The 20,553-nt window shown below is 38.5% G+C and overlaps 2 protein-coding genes and 1 long non-coding RNA gene across 10 annotated transcripts in view; 1 reads left to right on the forward strand and 2 right to left on the reverse strand.

Moving 5' to 3' along the window:
* The window catches only part of PALMD (palmdelphin), a 56,213-nt gene extending 41,437 nt beyond the window's left edge, over positions 1-14,776 (forward strand). The window contains exons 5-9 of the mRNA XM_074876595.1: positions 5,926-6,040; positions 6,930-6,963; positions 7,053-7,163; positions 7,894-8,988; positions 13,198-14,776. Coding sequence (XP_074732696.1) covers positions 5,926-6,040; positions 6,930-6,963; positions 7,053-7,163; positions 7,894-8,988; positions 13,198-13,241 — 1,399 coding nt within the window. The 3' untranslated portion in view covers positions 13,242-14,776. The remainder of the gene's footprint in view (positions 1-5,925; positions 6,041-6,929; positions 6,964-7,052; positions 7,164-7,893; positions 8,989-13,197) is intronic.
* LOC141946575 (uncharacterized) lies at positions 1,845-5,963 on the reverse strand. The gene is made up of 2 exons (XR_012629876.1): positions 2,768-5,963; positions 1,845-2,503 (listed from the first exon to the last, which is right to left on the reverse strand). It is a non-coding gene; the product is annotated as an uncharacterized LOC141946575 (long non-coding RNA).
* A 317-nt stretch (positions 14,777-15,093) lies between the features above and the next one.
* FRRS1 (ferric chelate reductase 1) overlaps positions 15,094-20,553 on the reverse strand; it is a 33,939-nt gene continuing 28,479 nt past the window's right edge. For all 8 annotated transcript variants that reach the window (XM_074876593.1, XM_074876587.1, XM_074876589.1 and 5 more), the window contains one exon: positions 15,094-20,473. In XM_074876593.1, coding sequence (XP_074732694.1) covers positions 20,381-20,473 — 93 coding nt within the window. In that variant the 3' untranslated portion in view covers positions 15,094-20,380. The remainder of the gene's footprint in view (positions 20,474-20,553) is intronic.

The following is a 20,553-nucleotide window of genomic DNA, read 5'->3' on the forward strand; positions in this document are numbered from 1 at the left end:
TCAGCATAAAATAAAAAAAAACCTGACAAAAAGTATAACACAAAATGACACAGTCTGCACTCTTACAATAACAGCTTCACAGGTATAACACATCCTAGAAATGAAAGTCTGTACAGAAACGCTCCTAGTTACATTCCTGAGCCACCCTGAACTAAGAGAACTTACTTCACCATTGCCGAAGTTTGAAAGACAGTTTAGAGGTTTGTAAGGCCTTGATATCAAAAGAAGTATTTTCATTACTGATATACTTACTTTCATAACCAAACAATCTACACACCTTAGAGTCTTTGACAGCTTTTATCTTCATGATACACAGAGGACTCAGACAGGGACATTTGATTTTATAGATGGAGAATTGAGGCAGAAGAACCTACCAGGAGTCATGTGGCAACTTCCCTCTGAACTAGGAATTTAAGCACATTTATTCACATCAAGCATCTTTTGCTATAAATTATGCTTCCTACCACGCCTCAATAGCTGTCTAGCAAAGGCCTCTAGAAAAACATCCATGCTGCCTTCATTACGTTTTGTTTAGACATACCCAGCCCAGTTTCAAACCAGCCAGCACCAATACAGAAACCTAGCAATACAGAGTTCAGTGTGAACAGTCCACTAAAAAGCACAAAATATTCACCATGCAGTACTTGCACAGTACTTTTGTTATGCCATAGATATCACCCCAGCTAACAAAAGCTCACTTGACTGCATATACGTGAAGTCATACCTTTAACCTGCCCGGTAAATCAAAGTTTACTAAACTGTTCATGTAGACACATGTCATGCAGTAGCAGGTAAAATCTCTTATTGAGAAGCTCAGTAGAATTCTTTAATCTGGTTATTAAACTTCACTTCATTTAGACAGATTCTGTCCACTCTCATGATTATTCTACATGGGTTTTATCTTCAAAGATCTGAATCACTTTAAAGACTTTTTGAATACCCTTATACCAGTCTTTGTTTCTTTCTGCTGAGAGGACAATCACAATTGTAGGCAGATTATTGACAGTAGTGGCATGGGCCTTTCCATCACCCTCCTAAATGGGACCTCTGTTTTGAAACATTCTTTACTCGGGTGTCAAACAGAACTAGTGTATGTCTGCTAATCAGTTTGGATTTGAGCATTTTTTGATAAAAGGGAGAGTTCCATTCTTTGTATCAACAACAAAACAGTGAATAGCGAGTTGCCTGAACCACCTTGCAGACAAATAGCTGAATGCTCTGGTTACAGACAAAAATTAGCATTTATATTATCTGTCCTATTCACCCTCTTTACATGTTAGAAGTTACTGTGAGCCAAGCAAGCATGTCCTTGGATGAGGTACGAGCTAAATGAAGAATTAGGAGTCCTGTTTTCTCATTTAATCTTCAGCTAATAGCACTCATTCTTGATGAAATTAGTTGCTAAACAACATACTTAATGCACAAAACCCATCAGGTTAACTAAGGTCTATTCAATGGTTTGTAATGGGATACATGAAGGCAGGCTAAGGCTAGATGGACTCCAGAGCTCCTAAAGTATTTGACTCGCCTCAAAACACATGAGGACTTGCTCAACTGCCTTTTCCTCTCAGTTGGGTATTCTCCAGGGTGGTATCCTCCTATCTGCTTTTCATTCTTAAGCCATTTATTTTTCTTCTGGGGTGGCAGTGGTGACAACCCCATCAGATCAGCTGGTGGCCAGCAGCAGTGAGGTATACTCTGTAGAATTTCTTAATTCAGCTACTACTTTGGCAGAGAAGCCTCCAATCTAGTATCTTGGCTTCTAAGGTTCCTTCTTTCATCCACACCTCCATAATACTTATTTTCCCCTCTCAATAATGAACACTACTCAAGGAGAGAAGGACAAGTATCCAAAGGATTGATTTAATACAGTAGTTATGTCATACTTCCATTTCTCTACAAAACACAGCAGCACTGTTCAAGATAGTTTCTTGTAATTGCTAGTATAGCTTCTAGATTCAAGACAAATAGAAACTGTGATGTAACTTCATAAAAAATGTCATTGATTTAAAAGTTTCTAAAGATTTAAATGCACCACAAAGATCCTGGCCTAACTTTTCAACTGCACAAAGTCAAAAGGACTTTGATTTCTTTGAACTACACAGATTACATTTTTTAAAATTTTCCTTTCAACAAATTCCAGCGTGCACACTCACAACATCCTCTGAAAATGAACCAAAAAGTCTATGTCTGTACTGCAAGTATGAGTGCAAAAGAGACACTTACAGTCTAGATGCAATTCCCATTACACAGGTATGAGAATTTTTCCCTAACCCCACTAAGCACTGAATCAGTCTTCTTAATTATCATATGAAGTGGGTGTTGGTATGGGTGTGTATAAACTTAAATAATACTTTCCTTGATCTCCCAGATAACTATATGGGGTTTATCATCTTTGATTTATTTTGGGTTGTGTTTTCTCTTTCTCTCCTCACCACCCCTTTTTTTATTACCTTTCCAGGATTTTTCTCCTCTTCTTCCACCTGTGTGTTTAGAGTCCAGACTGAAATAAACCCATAGTAAAAGTTAATGATTCTTCAGTTCATTATGCTTCTGTGAGATTTTAATGATTAATGTTCACATTATGATAATATTGTTATCAAGTCTCATGTAAAAATACAACATTTCAATATATTAAACAAATACTGTTCTGTAAGAAGTGCAGAAATATGGCACGTAGTCATTGCACTACTTTCTTTTATAGCCCTCCAAGAATATTCATCCCCCTCGTTATAAAGTTTTTACATTTTAGCGCTATAATCAGTACCTTTGAGCAGGGTCCTAAGGGCATCTTGCAGAGTCCAGGTCCAAAGTGTTATCTGCTTTTACATACTTTTTTTTTTTAGCTTTTACTTTCATCCAGAATGCATTTTTCTTCACATCTCAGTTCTGAGGTCTATGATAACTTTGTGTATCAAAAACCAGGATATTCTCACTAACAGATAAAAGTCCACTTAGTATCCTATTATCGTAGCTCTTCAAATCTGGGTTTAAATCACACAAAAGCCACAGTGTTAATTCAGACTCCTCAAGCAGTCACACAGAAAGAGATAAATAATGCTTCTCTCCCAGCCTGTATTCAACTTTTCTGGTCTGCTTACTTTAAAGGGATGAATAGAACAGGTTTCTATTATTAACGCTGACTCTGGTGTAATATCATGGATCTTAGCCCATACTAAAGAATAAGTCAAAACATAAACCTTTTTTTTTTTTTTCTATCAGGGTTATAGGCCATCATTATTCTATTTGTAACTTTGGCTGAGATCATCTAGTTGTAACTCTACTCTGGCTGATCTCAGAAACTAGTGGTGTCAGTTGCAGTTGCCTTAAGACTACAGTCATTAATTTCTGACATATGTTCAAAACCAACAGAAGACATATTTCACTCAAATATAGAAGGTTTTGAAATTTGCTTTTGTTGTTTCAAGTTAAAAGAAGATCTTCCAAAAATGATCCTAAAAAGAAAAGGTAGATGAACCAGGAGACTGCAGCTATATGGCCCTCACCTACAGCATGAGAGATCCAGTTCAAGTCCCAGTTCAGAGTTAAATCTGGACTTGATTCTAGAGCTTCATGGAAAAGTGACTTCCTGACTACTAGGCTAGTAAGGCACATTTCTGTCTAAAACCCAACAACTGCGAACTTATGCAGAAAGGAGCAGTTTTGACTAGAAGGAGTTAAAAAAATAGGATACGGGACACCTGCTTAAATCACTGCCTTAGTCACCAGAGAAAAGACTGAGAAACTTTACCTTAGAGGTGTGCTTTAACTGGGCATAGATTTCTCCCTCTCTCATATACATAGAGATTAGATATTTTATCCTGGACCTTTCTGTCTAGCAGTGTTTCATCAAACATCTTAGTGCTAAGAAAATAAAAACTCTAATTAGGAAAAAGATGCTTTAAACATTGCACTTAGCTTTAACATCCAAGAAACCTTATAACATAGATCTAACATAAAACAAAAAGGGGAGGGAAAGGGAGCTGTGACCCCTTTTAAATAATGTATAAACCTACAGCAGAAGTCAATAGCCCAAAAGAAGTTTTGACTGCTGAGCTTCAATCTGCCATTTACATAATAAAGTTTTTTAAGAAAATAGTCCATCAGTCAAGTCTTAACTGGCAAGATACTTCTGGTTCGCACTGCTAAAATCTGACAGAGATAAGTCAGTTGCTGAATATCCTGCTGTCTTAAAGAATATCCAAAGTTAGTGTATTTGGTATTCATAGAAGGTAGGCTTGTAGTCTGTAAAACAAATCTCTCATTGATTAGACATGTGTACAATCAAGGCTCCTCCTCTAATAAGGAGAACCTTAAAAACAGTTTCTTACTGCTGGAAATCTCACCTAATTGCAATCTTAGAAAGTGATTGCTATTAGCACCTGATGCAACATATATCACACCTATGCGCTCTACCCAGTTTTCTCTTACAAAAATCATTGGTAATACTTGTAAGGGTATTACTTGAGTGAACACTGCAAACATTAATGTTCCCAGCTGCTTGTTCTAGGTATGTTGAACCAGTGTGTCTTACATTACTGCTGTTCTGCTGAAAAGGAACGCTTTCCAGAAAACAAGATTGCAGCACTTTTCCCAGAGAATTAAGTACACAAAATACTGATAAGTGACTAAGGACAGATGTACGTCTGTAAAAGACTTAGTACACAGCCCCAAAGAGGAGCCCTTAAACCTTAGTAGTATTTTTAAGTCTGTAGCTACACAAGCTCTGGTCTAGTCTATCAGGAAGGCTACAATAACATCCACCCCACCTCAGCAATATCTTGCATTTTTAATCAAGATTTTTTCCCCTGAAGAATTAATCTTCAGACTGTCAGTCAAGCACTGTTACACACATTTTACTGAAGCAAAGAATTCTGAAATGCCAGAACCTACGTTCACGCATGCAAAACCATGGAGAACTGCCTTGGCACCTTGGAGCTGAACTCACATACACACCTCCCACAGAAAGCCCCTTCATCATCCTGGGTGTTTGTAAATTCTTCATTCTCAATCCCAGACAGACTGGAAAACAACAAAGCTTCGGATTTGAGTCTCTTAAGCATCCTCCCACTATGCAGGTTGCTTAGTTTTCAAAATGCACACAATTATGAAGTTACCACTTCACAGAAGTAGCCCGTAAAGCACATCACTAGTATGATTTCTAGCTGTATTTTCATATTAGAAAATTAGTTAAGAGCTGTTTTATGTACAAAAAGTACTTGCAAAGGCCATTATTATTTTATCAAAAAAATGATACCTACTCTACCCCTCAGAAATATGAATGCAATTTGATTTCCATTGATAGAGGTGGTTCTTTGGAACCACACCTTCTAGTTATAGATTGACTAGAACTTTCCTCCGCAGGAGATACTCCTGAATACAGTTTGGCTACATAAAATATAGCATATGAGGTGATGTACTCTAATTACTACCAGGTACAAGAACATTCTTCTGACTTTCTTACAACAAAAGAATTTGCTTCTTTTCATGTGTACAAGTACACTTACAAAATTTAGAAACAGATAAAATCATAACCCTGGTGTCTGTAGACTAGATTCCTACATCTTAATTACAATGGAGTAATCACATTTATTGAGACAATGTAGGAGAGAAAATTTGCTTAGACATGAGGAAATGCTGTGGGGGCCTATATTCCTTATCTATTTCCTTCTGAAAAATTAGTTAATTTCAGCCCATTTTCAAAGTAGGCTCAGAAGGAATCTATGGCAGGTACTTTTTTAAAAAAACCTAAAATACTATTTCACAGTATTTCCTGATGCATGTGAAATCATAAGCTGATCTCATATTAGAGCAAAATTTGTCAGGGTAAGTAGAACCAGCCCCATTAATGTCCATGTTCACAATGTATTGAATTTGCCATGTTGTTCACACCTGGTATTAAATCAAAGGAAATTGTGATTGCAGACTGGAGAAGGAAATTGAGGCTCTCGAAAAAGAGGAAATGGAAGTCTCAGCTAAGGAAGAAGCAATTTTAAAGAAACTTAAGTCTGTTGAAAAAACAACAGAAGACATAATAAAGGTTAGTGCAAAATTACTCCAGAGGTAGAATTCATTACTCATTCATCATAATAACTAGGGAAAAGGGAACTAGTTGGATCCTGTAAGTGATCATGAGCTTTTGTCTAAAGTGACAGTAGTTCAAATACAAGAGGGGTCAAGATGTTACACTGTTCAAGTGCCCAAGTGTCTCTATCTGCTTGTTTATGGGGGTGGAGGCGCAATTCCTATCATTACCCATCTATAGCACATCTCAAAAAAATAGCACTGCCACTGACACCAACCACCAACTTTGCATCTCAGCCAGAGACAGACATAACAGGCACAGAGAGGGTACAGAGGCTGACGTATTCATGCTCTTTCAGGTGATGTGCCCAGCTAAACCACATCATGCTTCCCCCCAAGTCCCTGAGAGAGGTTATAGTGAAACATGACTTAATAATATCACTCATTAGTCTTTGTCAGAAGGTCATTCAGATAACTTGAAAGTCATTTTAAACACTCAAATAATACAGTGATGAAACTAAACTTCAGTTCTCCAGTTGTTCCTACACACTCTCTCTCTCTAAAGATGCACAGGGAGATAAGCACAACTGGAAAGCCAAAGCAGAGCCTTTGAAAATCTTTGAAGCCAACCAACTTTTGCCACAGTGTGAGGCTGTGTCACTGAGTAACACTTTATGATGTCCTGTTGTTTCTTGTGTAACTTGGAATCATATTGGTAAAAAAGACCAGAAAAATTTCACTTTTTCCCTTGCCATGCTCCAACTGAGCATGTTCCACTTTTAGCCCCTTCACAGTATGAAGCTGTGAGCACAAAAAGTTAAAACTATCAGGCAAAGCAAAGCACTGTCTAGTTAACATCTTAAAACTGACTAATCGCATTTATTGTTAATGCTTCTCTTTCCTAGTCTGTGAAGACTGAAAAAGCAGGAGTCGAAAAAGGTATGTTTAGCCAAAAACAAATTTTTAAAAAGGTTCTTCTAGAAGTCAGTGGAAACATACTAAATGCTTTGTGGATCTTCTTTATTCAGAGGCAGCAGACTACATATACGCCAGCATACCAGATCTTCCCAAGTATTTCAGGCCTTCTGCGCTGAAAAACACAGCACATTCTGCCACTGATGATGAAGAAAAGAGAAAAGGTACTGCTTATGAGAAACCCCAAAAGGCATCAATATGCACAAAGACTTCCTATAAATTGAATCTAATACACTTTATGGGAAGGATAAACGTTACAGATATGGGACAATGTTGTTTTTATTTAATCAGTAAGGTCATCAAAATGGAGAGGTGGGACACTGGTGTAAGGTATGTGCCACTGAGAATAATGATCAAGTGTTTTCTTCCCAGCACTTCATTCTTCTACCTGGCATAAGTTTAAGTAGTTCCTCCCTTCATATCATACATTTCACATTTTTTAGCCACACTTACACCTGCTGGACAGCCAGCAGTAGTCTGGTTATTTCCCAACTACTACAAAGCCTCCTAACCTTTGAGTGCCTAAGACTCTTTAGCCTTGTAGCATGTTGAGCTCTTTCAGCTGCTATTGCCCAGCACAGCACCAGAGGCCAAGGCGATATCTGACTTTCTCAGACAATCACATAATGAAAACTGGCTCCTCAACTGCTTATTTTTCCTTCACAGAATTAGATCCAAATGGAATTTTTTTTTCCATGTCAAGTTTTGACAGGATGGAAGGGGACATTAAAAATAATAATCCAGTATATTGGTTATGTATTTGACAATTTCAAATATTTGACAATTTCAAATATTTGACATTCTGACAGTCAATCTCCATCACTGTCAGAACTCTTCTATAATATTTCTTGCAGCTACTGCATTATCAGTTCAAGCACTTATTTCTTTCAACAGCATTGTTTGCCATGGAAATTAAAGTTGAGAAAGACATGAAGACAGGAGAAAACACAGTGTTATCAACAATACCTCTTCCCTCAAAAGAGTTTAAAGAGACAGGAATTAAAGTCTATGACGATGGCAGGAAGTCAGTCTATGCAGTGTCTTCAAATGGCAGCACAACACAAAATGGGATGGATGAACTTGCTCCTGTTGAGGTGGAGGACCTGCTACGGCAGGCAACTGAAAAAAATTCCCAGTCTCCCACAGAGTACCATGAACCTGTGTTTGCAAACAAATTTTGCAGGCCAGTTACTCCTCAGAAAGACAAATCAGTCCCTGGCCCAAAACTGGAAGACACTCACAAAAAAGAGATGAATGGATTTAGCAATCATCAGACAGAATTCTCCTCTAAACCAGAGCTCTTTATGCAGCAACATAAAGAGAATGGGCTTGATCTTCCAAAGGTAATACAGCCAAGGTCTCCCTCTCCAGTACTTTCCCATTCAGAGAAGAAAGTGCACACTAATCCTGAGAACAGGATGATACATAATGAAGAAAGAAAAGCTGCACATGAGAACTTAAAACCTTACCAAAATACAAGAGAAGGACATAATGAGACGAGGTTTTTAAGTCCCTGCCATCTTAATGAAACATCCCCTGCACCTCAAGATGAGGAAGATGTTCAATACAGCATTGTCCAAGCTGTACCATGTTACGTGGATGATTCTGAACCAGTAACAATGATTTTCATGGGTTATCAGCGCATTGATGATGACGATGCAGAAGCAGACCAAAAGTTGTCACGATACGACGGGGTTATCCGCGCAGAATTAGTTATCATTGATGATGATGATGATGAAAGCAAATCTGAGAAACCAGCATATCATCCCATAGGCCACTATAGTCAGGTTTATCAGCCACCAAGCAGAAAAATCACAGAAGTCCCACAGATGAACCCTGTGAGCAGTCTAGGCATGAGCCTGAACAAGGTACCCCACAAAAATTCCATCTCCCTTCAAGAACAAGAGGAACGCTTAAGCTCACCAACACACCATGCTCATCTTCACAGCCAGGTATCTGGAGACGGTACCGAAGATCCCTCACTAACAGGTAACAGAAAAGGAAAATCATGTTACTGCTGTTCACTCATGTAGCAGACTTATACTACTCTCATCTGCTAACAGCTGTTTTACTTTACTGTTTAGATTGTTTCATGGACTAATATGCAATTACTAATCATTTCTTTGCTCTTGTTTGTTAACAAATGCCAATCTGCATTTTGGTACTGTTGAATTATTTCATCTTTAGCAATGCGCTAGTTACCATATCAAAATTTGGAAAATATACTATCCCAAAAGCCATCTCTGTAACCTTCAAAGATTAAAAGTGATTCTCTTTCAAGTGACAATTAAAAGTTCCATTAATGCTATTTCAATTAGCAGAGTTAGTTTTCATTTCTACCAGGTAACTAGCAGCATTGCTTCTTAACACTCTCTCCTCACTGGAATGTTTTTGTTCGTATATGCATTCTAACTACTTCCTAGATAACCCAAACTGCACATTAAATCAGAAAGACTGTTTAATAACCAGCTTTACTTTGCACTTTTCTGGAATCAGCATTGCCAACCTTGCCTTGACAGTGTTTATGCAAGTTTTAACATTTGTTTGTTAACCTGAGTTAGGTATTTTTATAGCCTCTGAAAGACAATGAAACAGTTTTCATCACTACCTGTGGTTAGTCCATAGAGTCCATAGTGTTATTTCTTAAACACTTTTTATATTCAGCTAATACTCGAGGTGTCTATTTCTTACAATAGAGTTTTATAATAAAAGGTTGAAAGAACAACAGCAAGATCTTCCAGAAACACGGAAAGCTCTTTATGATTATGTTGCACTTTAATGTATACAATTAAACTGTATTTAAGTATATTTACAGAGCAGCAGATTTCAGACAACAGTCACATTCCACTTCAAGGAAAGAATACTGTGCTTGAATTGTAGGAAAATCAGGGGTTGTGATCCCACACTCTCCCTGCTCCTCTTCCAGACTATATTCTGAATAATTTTTCAATTTGGCAGCAAAAGTGTAAGTTTGGGCCCTGCCTAAAGCTGCACTGGCAGCTCAGAATTTCTTACAATACAGGTAAAGCCAGGAGAGAGGGTGGTCATTGGATCACATACAGAGTTTCAAGTATTTCTGCATCAGTATGCTGACTGGGAAGAGCTGTTCAGTAAGTAATGCTCTCAGTTTACAGGGGTATCAGCCGCCTGCAGTCGTGCACACAACAGACTGAAATATTCCAGCAGAGCTGCCCAGCCTTTCTGGTCAGTGAGGCCACTGCACTTTTCTATCACTTGAGAGGACCTTTGCTTCTCTCTAGCACTAATCCTGCCATGTGTGCACTTCCCTGTGTCCTCCAGGACCACAGGCTGCTACCAACAACTCTTACACCAGCAACTGAAAGCAGAAGTAGCTGGTATAGCCAAGATAAACCACTCCAGCAACTGCTTCAGCCAATTATATTTTGGGGATAGTCCCTCAATTCCACCATCACATATGTACAGGCATATAACAGAGCAGCAACACTCACCCACCCATCCACCAGCTGGTTGCTACTGAAACAAGTCACTCATCCTGCAGCCCACTGGGTTGCATGGGTGCTCCTGAACAGATCCTGGCAACGAGAAGTAACTATAAGCTGGCAGTACCATTCCGGTGGGCCATATACAGGCCATGAAATCTAGCTGAGCACCTCTATCTGTAATAATCTTCGCTTATTTTTGCCTCCTGAAAGAAGCATCTGACATTCTCTGAACAATTTGGGTTCCCTCTCTTTTGAGGTTAGTGGAAGATAAACACTGACTTTCATGGAAGGGGATAAGTGTAAATCTAGCAAAGACATTTGAGAATGTCTGTTAATCTGTGTTTGGTCTTAACCATTTACTTACAAGTATTCTACCAAGGAAAAAATAGCCAATTAGGAAAAAACTGGTCCCAATTAAATTGAAAGCAGTTTGGCAACTGCCTCAAAAGTGCACCCCAGTAGTCAACACTTCCTCCAAGGGTCTTAATTGCCCAGCAGAATTTGGAACTAAGCCATATTCCTCTTTACCCCTCCACCTATTTATTGCCACTCTCTGGGACATTTTGCGTTTTGATCAGTGGGAAAAGCCAGGAAGTGACTCAATTTTTCCCAAGCAGTCCTGTAATCCTACTGTGACTTCTAAAAAGGAAACAAAACCAGGAAAGCCTCTTAAATCTAGAACAATGTATTACACAGAGCTGTTTCCTAGGGAAACAAGTTGTTTTCAAAGCAGCCACTGATGGACGGCCTAGCAGGTTCACCTTAAACACCACCAACTAAAAGAGGGAAGTCAAAATTATTTTTGGTACTTCATCCTTAATTACTAAAACAACAAACCATACAACAGAAAAAATAATCCCCTCCAAAATGAAAGCTTTTGGGGGCAATTGTAGCATTTGAACATTAAACAGGCACTGAGGACTCTCTGAAACAGAATGGAAAGCAAGGAAGCACAGTCCCTTATGTAACAATCTTGCTTTAGGAAAGAAATGAACCTTCAGAGCAAGTTACTAAGAAAGTTAGTGATGGCCAAGGACAACTAGGAGGTAGAGGAACTGATGTACCAATCTGTATAGAGAAATATCAGATTAAGTTAGGAGTTTCAATATGCCCCCAAACTGACAGAAGTATAGGACATACCTCTTTCCATATGGGAGCAATTTTCCTTTCCCCATGAGCTTGGTGGGCAACTAGTATCTCAAAGTATGTGCCCTCAGAAAAACCTCAGAGAAAGATGACAATATTATAATTAGGACACCGGTGTTTTGCAGTATTAGAGCTTATTTTTCTTCTTTAAATTTTGGTCAAATTAATTACTGTGCAAATGTTTTGAAGATTCAATACTCATTAGGGAAATTGAAAGTCCTTGGAGAGGAACAAAGGCTAGACATAGTTGAATGAATAAGGAAAGGAAAAACTGAAGCTGGATAGGCAGTAACACCTACTGACAGTGTGGAACAGTGTCTCATAGGACATGAAGGTCCAAGGCTTTTGACAGGTAGCTAGTCCAGATGAGCTAATTTTTTTCCTTATCACTGGAAGCTGTGCAACCTTCAAAAAACACAATTGAGACTTAGCTCCATTTGTGCTGAAGAAAGTAACATACAAAAAAACCTTTTTAACACAGAAAGGTTCATACGTGCTATCTGTTTCTGTAACGCATAGAGCAAGACAAAAATGGACTGCTGGCTATAAGCGAAGCATCAGACTGATTGTTCTCTCAAACCACAACCAGGACTTCAATCCTTCAGAATTCCTTGGTCTGCAAACAGTACACAGGGTCTTTCTAAGGGCTAAGCTTAACATCAGTACCCCTATGGATATTAAGTTACACTCAGATGCTTCTCTGATATGCAACAACTTCAGCATTCAAAACATAACTTGAGTTGGACATTTGCTGACACGTACAGATCAACTAAACAGCTGCTTTGACTCCCTGTCTCTCAGGAGAGACACATACGCAGGATGAAGGAACGAGACGTGCTATTTTGGGTGACTCTTCAAACTAACAGGGCAGAGGGCTGGATATTATTCCCATTGCATTCTCAGATCCACTACATGGTGGGGAGAGGCTCTTACATATCAAACGACAGCATTATATTGCTGTTCTAAAAATAACCTTAACATTTAATCATCTGCCCTGCACTGTCAAACTAACCCACATTATACCCAGTTACAGACAAAAGCCATACTGATGTTTACAGAGATACTAAGTTACTCCATCAGACTTAAATCAGGAAGATGACTAACTCCCACTCTGACTCACTACACACCAGGAAGAGAAGAAAGTTTTCTGTGAACAGCAACACACAAAAAAAAAAACCCCACACAAAAAGGCTTCCAAAGAGTTACAGCTCCCACTGAGGAGTTTAGTTTAAACAAAGAGTTTGTTTAATTATTCATGCATTCTTTTAGTCTGTCAGCATCTAGTCAAGGACAATACCATCTGTCTGCAACACCTTAGTGAATGTTAACAGAAACAAAACAGTTAGAAAAGAGCTGTGCTAATTTTCAAATAGTGATTATAAAGAAATTTCTTAATATACTTGCTGTATTACAAAATTACCAGAACTAATGCCTTCCTCCAATTTCTTTCTATAACACAAAAACAATGCTTATTCTGCTGGATTAACCACTGGAGGTATGTGTACTCTTCATTTTTCTAAATAAGGAGATTTAGCACCAGAAACAGAAAGTCTTAAAACGCAATGGCTTTTTTTGTTTTCTTTTTCAGCTCTGAGGATGAGAATGGCAAAGCTGGGGAAAAAGGTGATTTAATGGCTGTAATGACACGGAAGTAAAATTTACTACTTTACTACATCAAAGCAGAATGAAGCTAAGAATAGTTTCTTCAATACACCTTTTTTGGATCATAATGCTTGTTTTGCTCCTGTTTTATGCATCTGGGTTATTTTGCCCTCTGCATAATCCAATGGATTTTAACAGACTTTGAGATTTGACCAACTGCCACATACACACAAATCACATCCTGGATTTTACCGAAAGTAGTGAAAAGTTACCCAAGACCATAGATACAGTGTATATCCAAGTACCAAGACACGTGCATATCTGTTGCCACAATCAGGAATACAGTTACTATATACACAGAGCAGATAAACACCCATCTCCACAGAACTTCACAGGACATCGTTTCACTTCAAAGTGTGCCAATCTACCTGATTTTGATTGAAAATGCTATCCCAGCATTTCTTTGGTAAAAGCATGGGTTAATAAAAAACTAAAAATGAGAGATAGATGTAGGAAGAAATGTAAATATAAGAGCTGGTTTCCAAGCATACCACCTTGGCCAAAATTTAAAGCATTCCTTTTTAAGTGACAGCAAAACAAACCAAAAGTAGTCAGGTCAGCATTTAAATACTTAGCCACCTCCTAGAGCTCCACAGTCCACTGATCCTTCTATTTTACATATGATAGTATAGCTGTCCTCAGACCCTGCTCCCTTCCCCATGCCACATACGTGCTGCCCACCCACCACCTCACAGATCGATCCCGTGCGTAACACTATGAACATCCTCCCAAGCACAGTTTCACCTCCTAGCTTGGTCAGAAAGCCCAGCTTTTCCAGGAAACTGGTTGCCAGACAAGCAGTGCCTATCCATCAAAAAAGAGAAAAAAATAATTACTGCTTAGTTTACAAGTTTCAGTTGGCTGGGAAGCTAAAATTAGTGCAAGCCTCCCATTAGAAACACTGAGTTGCCAATGGCTTGTACTGCAGCTGCAACAGAAGGTCTGTTACAGGCGCAGCCACTGCTGGGCACAGCTCTCCATTAAGGTTCAGGGTTGGAGGGTTCAAGGAACTGGTTAATTTTTTTCACATGAGGGAGGAGCCAAGGACCCTTAAAGCAGTCACAAGGTAAAATTACACTTAAAAAAAAAAAAATCACAAGCAAGTCAGATTTTTCCAGTACATAGTTCTTGGGGGTGGGGAGTGGGAAGTGCCTCATAGCACTACATCCTTATATACAAATTAGTTGGATAGCTTTATTTTTCTAGGTCTTAGCCTGGTTTGAATCACTAAAAACAGATAAAGCTCAGGTTGTGTTATGCTAGTATAGCTGACTCAAATTATGCACCAGCAAAAAACAACCATAAGTTTTTTGCTGATTTTCCTCGTTTCAAAGCAGGAAACTGAAGCTACTACCTCATACTGAGGCAGGATGATAGCAATCACCTGACTTGTAGCCTCTAAACATTTGGTGGTTCCCAGTCTGAAGTGGGTAATAATCTCAAATTTTAGGACTTGTCAGAGATGGTTACCTGGAGAATGGACAAATAAATTTAAATATATTACACTTTACGTCTATCCTGTTTCTTTTGTTTGGTTTTTTTAGTGTTTTTTTTCCCCTTATCTTTCGTATGTTATTCACTGGTTCTGAGAGCAGAGGGAGTTACCCTCAAATATTTTTTTATTTTTACATCTTCTGAAAAGGTTCTTAACAGAATACACCAAGAAGTGGGAGAGTAGGAGAGTAACATGAAGTAGTCACGAGCAGTTTTTCTAGCAATGTCAGATTGCTATGGATACTCATCCCCTGCCTTCCCCAATAATCTGTGCTATTAAATTTAAACGATCTGTGAAGGAGAGCAAAAACAGTGCTGCCAATGTAATAGTATTCAAAATAGTTTAAAAGAAAGGAGACTGACGACAGACTTGACAATAGTGAATGTGTAGTAAGTCTACAGGTGAATTCACTACCAATACATGAAAAGTAGTGTAAAAATTAGAAATAACCCTAACCATATACAGCACAAGTAGAAGCTGTTAACTTGGTGTTTCAAACCTCTTGGCTAGGAAGCAAAATACCTTGGCATTATTTTAGATGGTGCCCTGAAAATACCAACTCCATGCTCAGAAGCCATGAGAATGAAGACAGACCTTTAGGACTCATCAGGGAAGGCACGGAAAACAAATCAACACAGAACTGTGTCATAGCACTTCATATTTACAACTTGAGTAGAGCTTGGTCACCCCATCTTTGAAGAGACACACAGAGAAGGGTAATGAAGATTATTCAGAAGTGGGAAGTGGCTAAATACAGCAGCAGTCATACAAGGAAAGACAGTAAGACACAGACCTGAGAGGCCTGTGATGAGAACTGTGATAAAGGCAGGAAGGTAAAAACAAAATACAGATCATTAAACAATGGTATGAATAAGTAGCCTTAAAACAAAAACAAGAAACACTTTCTCACAATGACTAGTTAAATGGCAGGGCAAAAGCATTATTAGACACTTTTTTAGTGAATTGTACAATGAATTACTGTGTAATTAATTTTATCATAGATAAAATCTAATCACTACAAGAGTTCACGGTCCAGCTGCAGTTTCTAGCTTAGGAAAGACATCCTTGCACAGATTCTGGCACACGGAAAGGAGATCTTCCTGGGAAGAGAAATGTGACTGTAGTCTTGTTATATCTCTTGCTCTAAGCACTCCTTACTACTGCTTCTAGAGACAGATCACTAGATCTCTGCTTTGCCATGTGGTAATTCTGATGTCACATATACTAAAACTACTCAGTTTGTGCCAGATGAATCTGAACTGTCCCACACTAATACAGTAGCTATGTAGCAGCATGGGTAGCAGATCATTAATTTGGAGGAACAGAGACACAAAATGGAGCATTCAGGAGTTGTGTGCTTCTGGGAAGTGGGGATATGCACCATCTGAATTCCAGTCCCACAGCTTTCCCACATCCCATATCAACAAGATCAGAATTGCAAAAAGGCAAATCATTTTTCACACATCAGTACAGATGCCATGCGAAATTCCAATTCATCATTAAAGACAAATGATTTCTAAGGCCCAGCAAGACAAAAGTGTATCTGAAACAAAGCCAAAGCTGGGGTTCTTCTTAGTGCAGTATCATTTGTTCAGGATGATTATCATAGATACCTGGTTCAGTGTGACACAGATGTTCAGCTTTGGTGGTTTACAATATGTGAAGTCACTTTTGCATAGCACGAGGAAGACCAGTAGAAGCTATACAGTGGTTAAATTATCTCATGCATGAGCCAGAACAGATGGTACCAAGCATGTTCTGAAGCACTTGTCCTGTGTCAGTTCTGCTGTGCCATTCCCTCAGGTAAGTGAATGCAACAGATCGCCCCTTCACACATACCCCGTAGAGAAGACTGATGTGAGCAAAGAACTTCACAGAATTACTAGCAGATCATCCCCGTTAACCATCCTTCCATTCACTTGAAGACCTTCTTACTTCAGACTGCACCGAAGGTCTAAAATCACCGAGTTGATTGAAAGGCAGAAGATTGCAGTTTTTCCTCAATGATTGCCATTCATCTGAAGTTGTTTGGAAACGGATGTACCCACATAGAGCACAGTTTACACACACGACAAAAGAAAACAGGCCATAACTGTTCAAACAAAAGCTTAAGCATAGATACCAAGCAAGCATCCATTTCATAGTGTCTATCTGTATGAACTGGCTTGAATTTAAAGATAAAGTTTCTTAACAAAGCTTGAGAAATTTATCTCATTAGTTCCTCTAGGAGCACTTCCTGTTTTGGACATCCTTTACATGTCTCAACCTCTCACTGACAGATTAAAGAAAGCAAGCAAAATAAAAATGCTGTTATTTGAACAAGAGCGCCACATAGTGTTACAAACCGCGATGGAAAACAAAAGACAAGCAACCTCTAGCTTTCCCAAATCTGGGTAAAGGAAAAACGCAGGCAGTATTACACTAAAGAGGAAGTCTCCCCACCTCGTGATTTTTGACAAAATAGGAAACAGCATAGTGTTCAGTGTAAGGAGAAACAAAGCACATATTTTCTCAGTTTATTCTGCAGCCTGCATGTCAGCTAGCAAAAAAACCTTATTTCAAGTAAAGCAAAGTAGCAGTGAATTCCATTGCATTTGAACTATTTACATCAGTTCGTTTGCACTCAGAACACACGCAAGAAACATGATTTGCAGTTAAGTCAAGAGCAGATGACCTGTATTTGGATGCTGTACCTAACAATCAAAACAGTAAACTACTTGTGAGACTGATCACAAGTTTCTACTTGACTGGGAGTGTTTGCCTGTCTAGAACATATACAGAAATATGCTAATGTTCATTTGTCATCACAAGTTTAAACTAAGAGTAAAAAAAAACCAAAACCAACCAACACTGAAACCTTCTCATTCTCCTCTCAAAGAAGTTTTCTTGACTTCAGTGGGATTCCTTTATGAAGCAAAGCAATGGGAATTTTCTTCTATATAATATTTTATCATTCAAGAAAAAAAAACAAAACAAAACCAAAACCAGCCACCAGTGTCTCTAGAACCAAACTGCCATCATCTATTTTCCTGTTGATATCAAACACTTCCATAGACTTCTTCCCAAACGTGTATAACAGAAATTTGGGAAGTCACTAGAATACAGTGACACATTGCTTCCTCCTACTAGTCACAGAGGAATAGTCATAGGGCAGGGGTAGTGGTGTGAACAGACATTACACAAAATTAACAAGTCTTTCAATCAAGGTGCAATACTGCACATAAGGAACTCACAATATTGCTAGCACTGTAAAGGAACAAGTTTTTCAGAGCAATTGACAATTTTGCCAACTTTAAAGCTGTATTAGATGTGAAATTTCTTGCTGTATTAGATGTGGAATATTAGAGGTGTAATTAACTGTATTAGATGTGGAATTTCTTGGGGAAATGAAACTCTGCATTATGGAGTGAAACTATTTTAACATTCAACTTCAATAAGAGTTCCTCCAGGAAACATTTAGATAGCTTTAATTTATGAAACAACACCTACCAAAAAAACCCCAGACAATCCATTTTGCTGCTAGGCAAGACTATTCTTTTCTAGTTTCTATTTGATAGTGTTTTCACCTTACTAAAAGGGACAAAAACTTTAAGATACTTACATTCATGTTTTAAAAACCCTGTGTTCACTGTCACATGCAAATGAAACAATATACAGTACAGCTATTTATTACAAAATCTGTATTGACTTAAATTTAAAAAGCCATCAATCGTGCCTCGGTTGAGAGATTTTCGTCTATAAACTCATGACATACAAGAGTCCCACAAAACTTTAGCACTAGATTGGTCTGTGATTCCCAGGCTTTTAAGATCAGAGTTCTCTAAAAAACCCACACAATTACCCATATGCTTCTTTCCCTTCAGCCTAGGTTTTTCCATATTTCTTCATAGTCCCACTTTTCCAGTCTGCACATGACTTTTCCAGCTTCCAGGAGGAAGGGGGAAGATTCAACTTACACTCACTTGCAGTCTGCTGCTGCTAAGGGATTAATCCCAGGTCTATAAACGCCCTTATGGCTAAACCAGTTACCTGAGCAGCCAGAAAGAGTATCACTGACTAAAACTCGTAGCTTTCTGACTATGACACCCTGGCAACAAGCTGCACTGTAGATTTGGGGAGATGGAGGAAGACACAGAAATAGATAGCTTCCACTACCTGACCCACATGTACAAGTATTTTAGAGCTGGCCATCAGGTAGTAGAGAGATGTTGCTGTAATAGTCTATACCAAGCCAGGCCTCCCTATTTAGTGTTCTATCCAACACTCCAACACTTATTTCCAGCTAGCTTGGTAGCCCTAGGCTGAAGATCTATTTTGAAGCATTACAACTAAAAATCAGTACTTTCTAGTATCAAAAATGAAGAAGTGCAGAAACAAACTGTTAGGAGCTGCAAAGACAAATGCAAAGCACTGTACTGCACAGCATATTAAGGGCTCATTTGAGATGCCACTTCAAGAGTGTCCTTCCATACTTAGGCAAACCATGAATCAAAGCTAAACGAAATAGCCTCTTTCTGTTCCCTGTACCCAAGTTCATATATTTAGATAAATATTTTGTTGACTAAAAAAGTGCCCTCCCATATGCTCGTAAAGACAGTTCTGTTTCCTAGATATGCCAGCTCAAAGGACTCTCACTTAACATTAACAGAAGCTGCTTTTCCTGAAGTCAAAGTAACTCCTAACCTACATTTTGCTCAATACTACAAATACAACTGCAACATTGTTGAGCAAATATTTTCACTTCCATTTAAGCATCTAAGTGGCATAAATCCATCTTATTCACACAGGAAAGGAATTCAAAAGCCACAAGCAAGCAAAGACAGCAAAACACAAATACACTCACGTATAGGTTCTTCCCGTTTGAGTTTTGGATAAGTACAATGGGTTTTAATGCACTTATATTGCAAATACCTTTTCTCTTTATGGTTTAGAAGCACTGAGGGGGATGGGACAGAACAGTATTCTGGAGAAGGCAAATGGTGGTTTTATTAAAAGACTGAAGTTCCCAAACTCATATGCTTGTGTAAGCGTATTGCTCTTAGAGCAGAGAGAATATTTTTTGCATTTAACTGCAAAGATAGACAACAGCATTTAGTTTATGCATCAACCTGCGTTTGTGACAGTTTTTCACTCAGACTGCTTCTTTTTTAATGCACAAAACTGTCATGAGCAGGAAGTTGCACATCACATGCCATTAGAACACAGTGAAGAGAACAGATATGATAGATTCCTGATCAATCTTTCCAGTTTTCCCAGTAATATTCACAAAAGGGAATTGACTATCAAAACAGCATTTTCAGCACATCTTCTCAGTCTTCTTAACCTATAAGCTTCAATCAAGTTAATTACTGCACTTAAAAAATAGTGACTTCATTCCTTACTCAGGTAAAGATTCCCATTAGAAGTCCCATCAGAAGACAGCTTTTGCAGGACTGCAGCATCCTTTTATAGATTTGATTTCAAGTTCTCCCTAACACCGAGCATGACACACATGTGCTGTTACTCTTCAATTACATCTTCAGGGAGGTGTTGAGGTAAAAGTTGTAATAGAAAGCATTCCTTACAGGTTTTTCAACTGCACAATATCTCATCACAAAATTCTCAATAATTTATTTCATATTTGGTTGATTGCTGCCAGGAAGGCAAAGAGGAATACTATATTTCCACAGACATAGATGGTTAACACAATCTGTTTAAACAGACGACCCTGCAAGAGAAGGGGAAAAGCCATAGAAGTGTCAGTCTTTTTATTGGTTTAAACGAAGAATCATCCCATCTCATAGCAGT

Source organism: Strix uralensis, chromosome 8, assembly GCF_047716275.1.
Source record: "Strix uralensis isolate ZFMK-TIS-50842 chromosome 8, bStrUra1, whole genome shotgun sequence".
NCBI classification, from domain to species: domain Eukaryota; kingdom Metazoa; phylum Chordata; class Aves; order Strigiformes; family Strigidae; genus Strix; species Strix uralensis.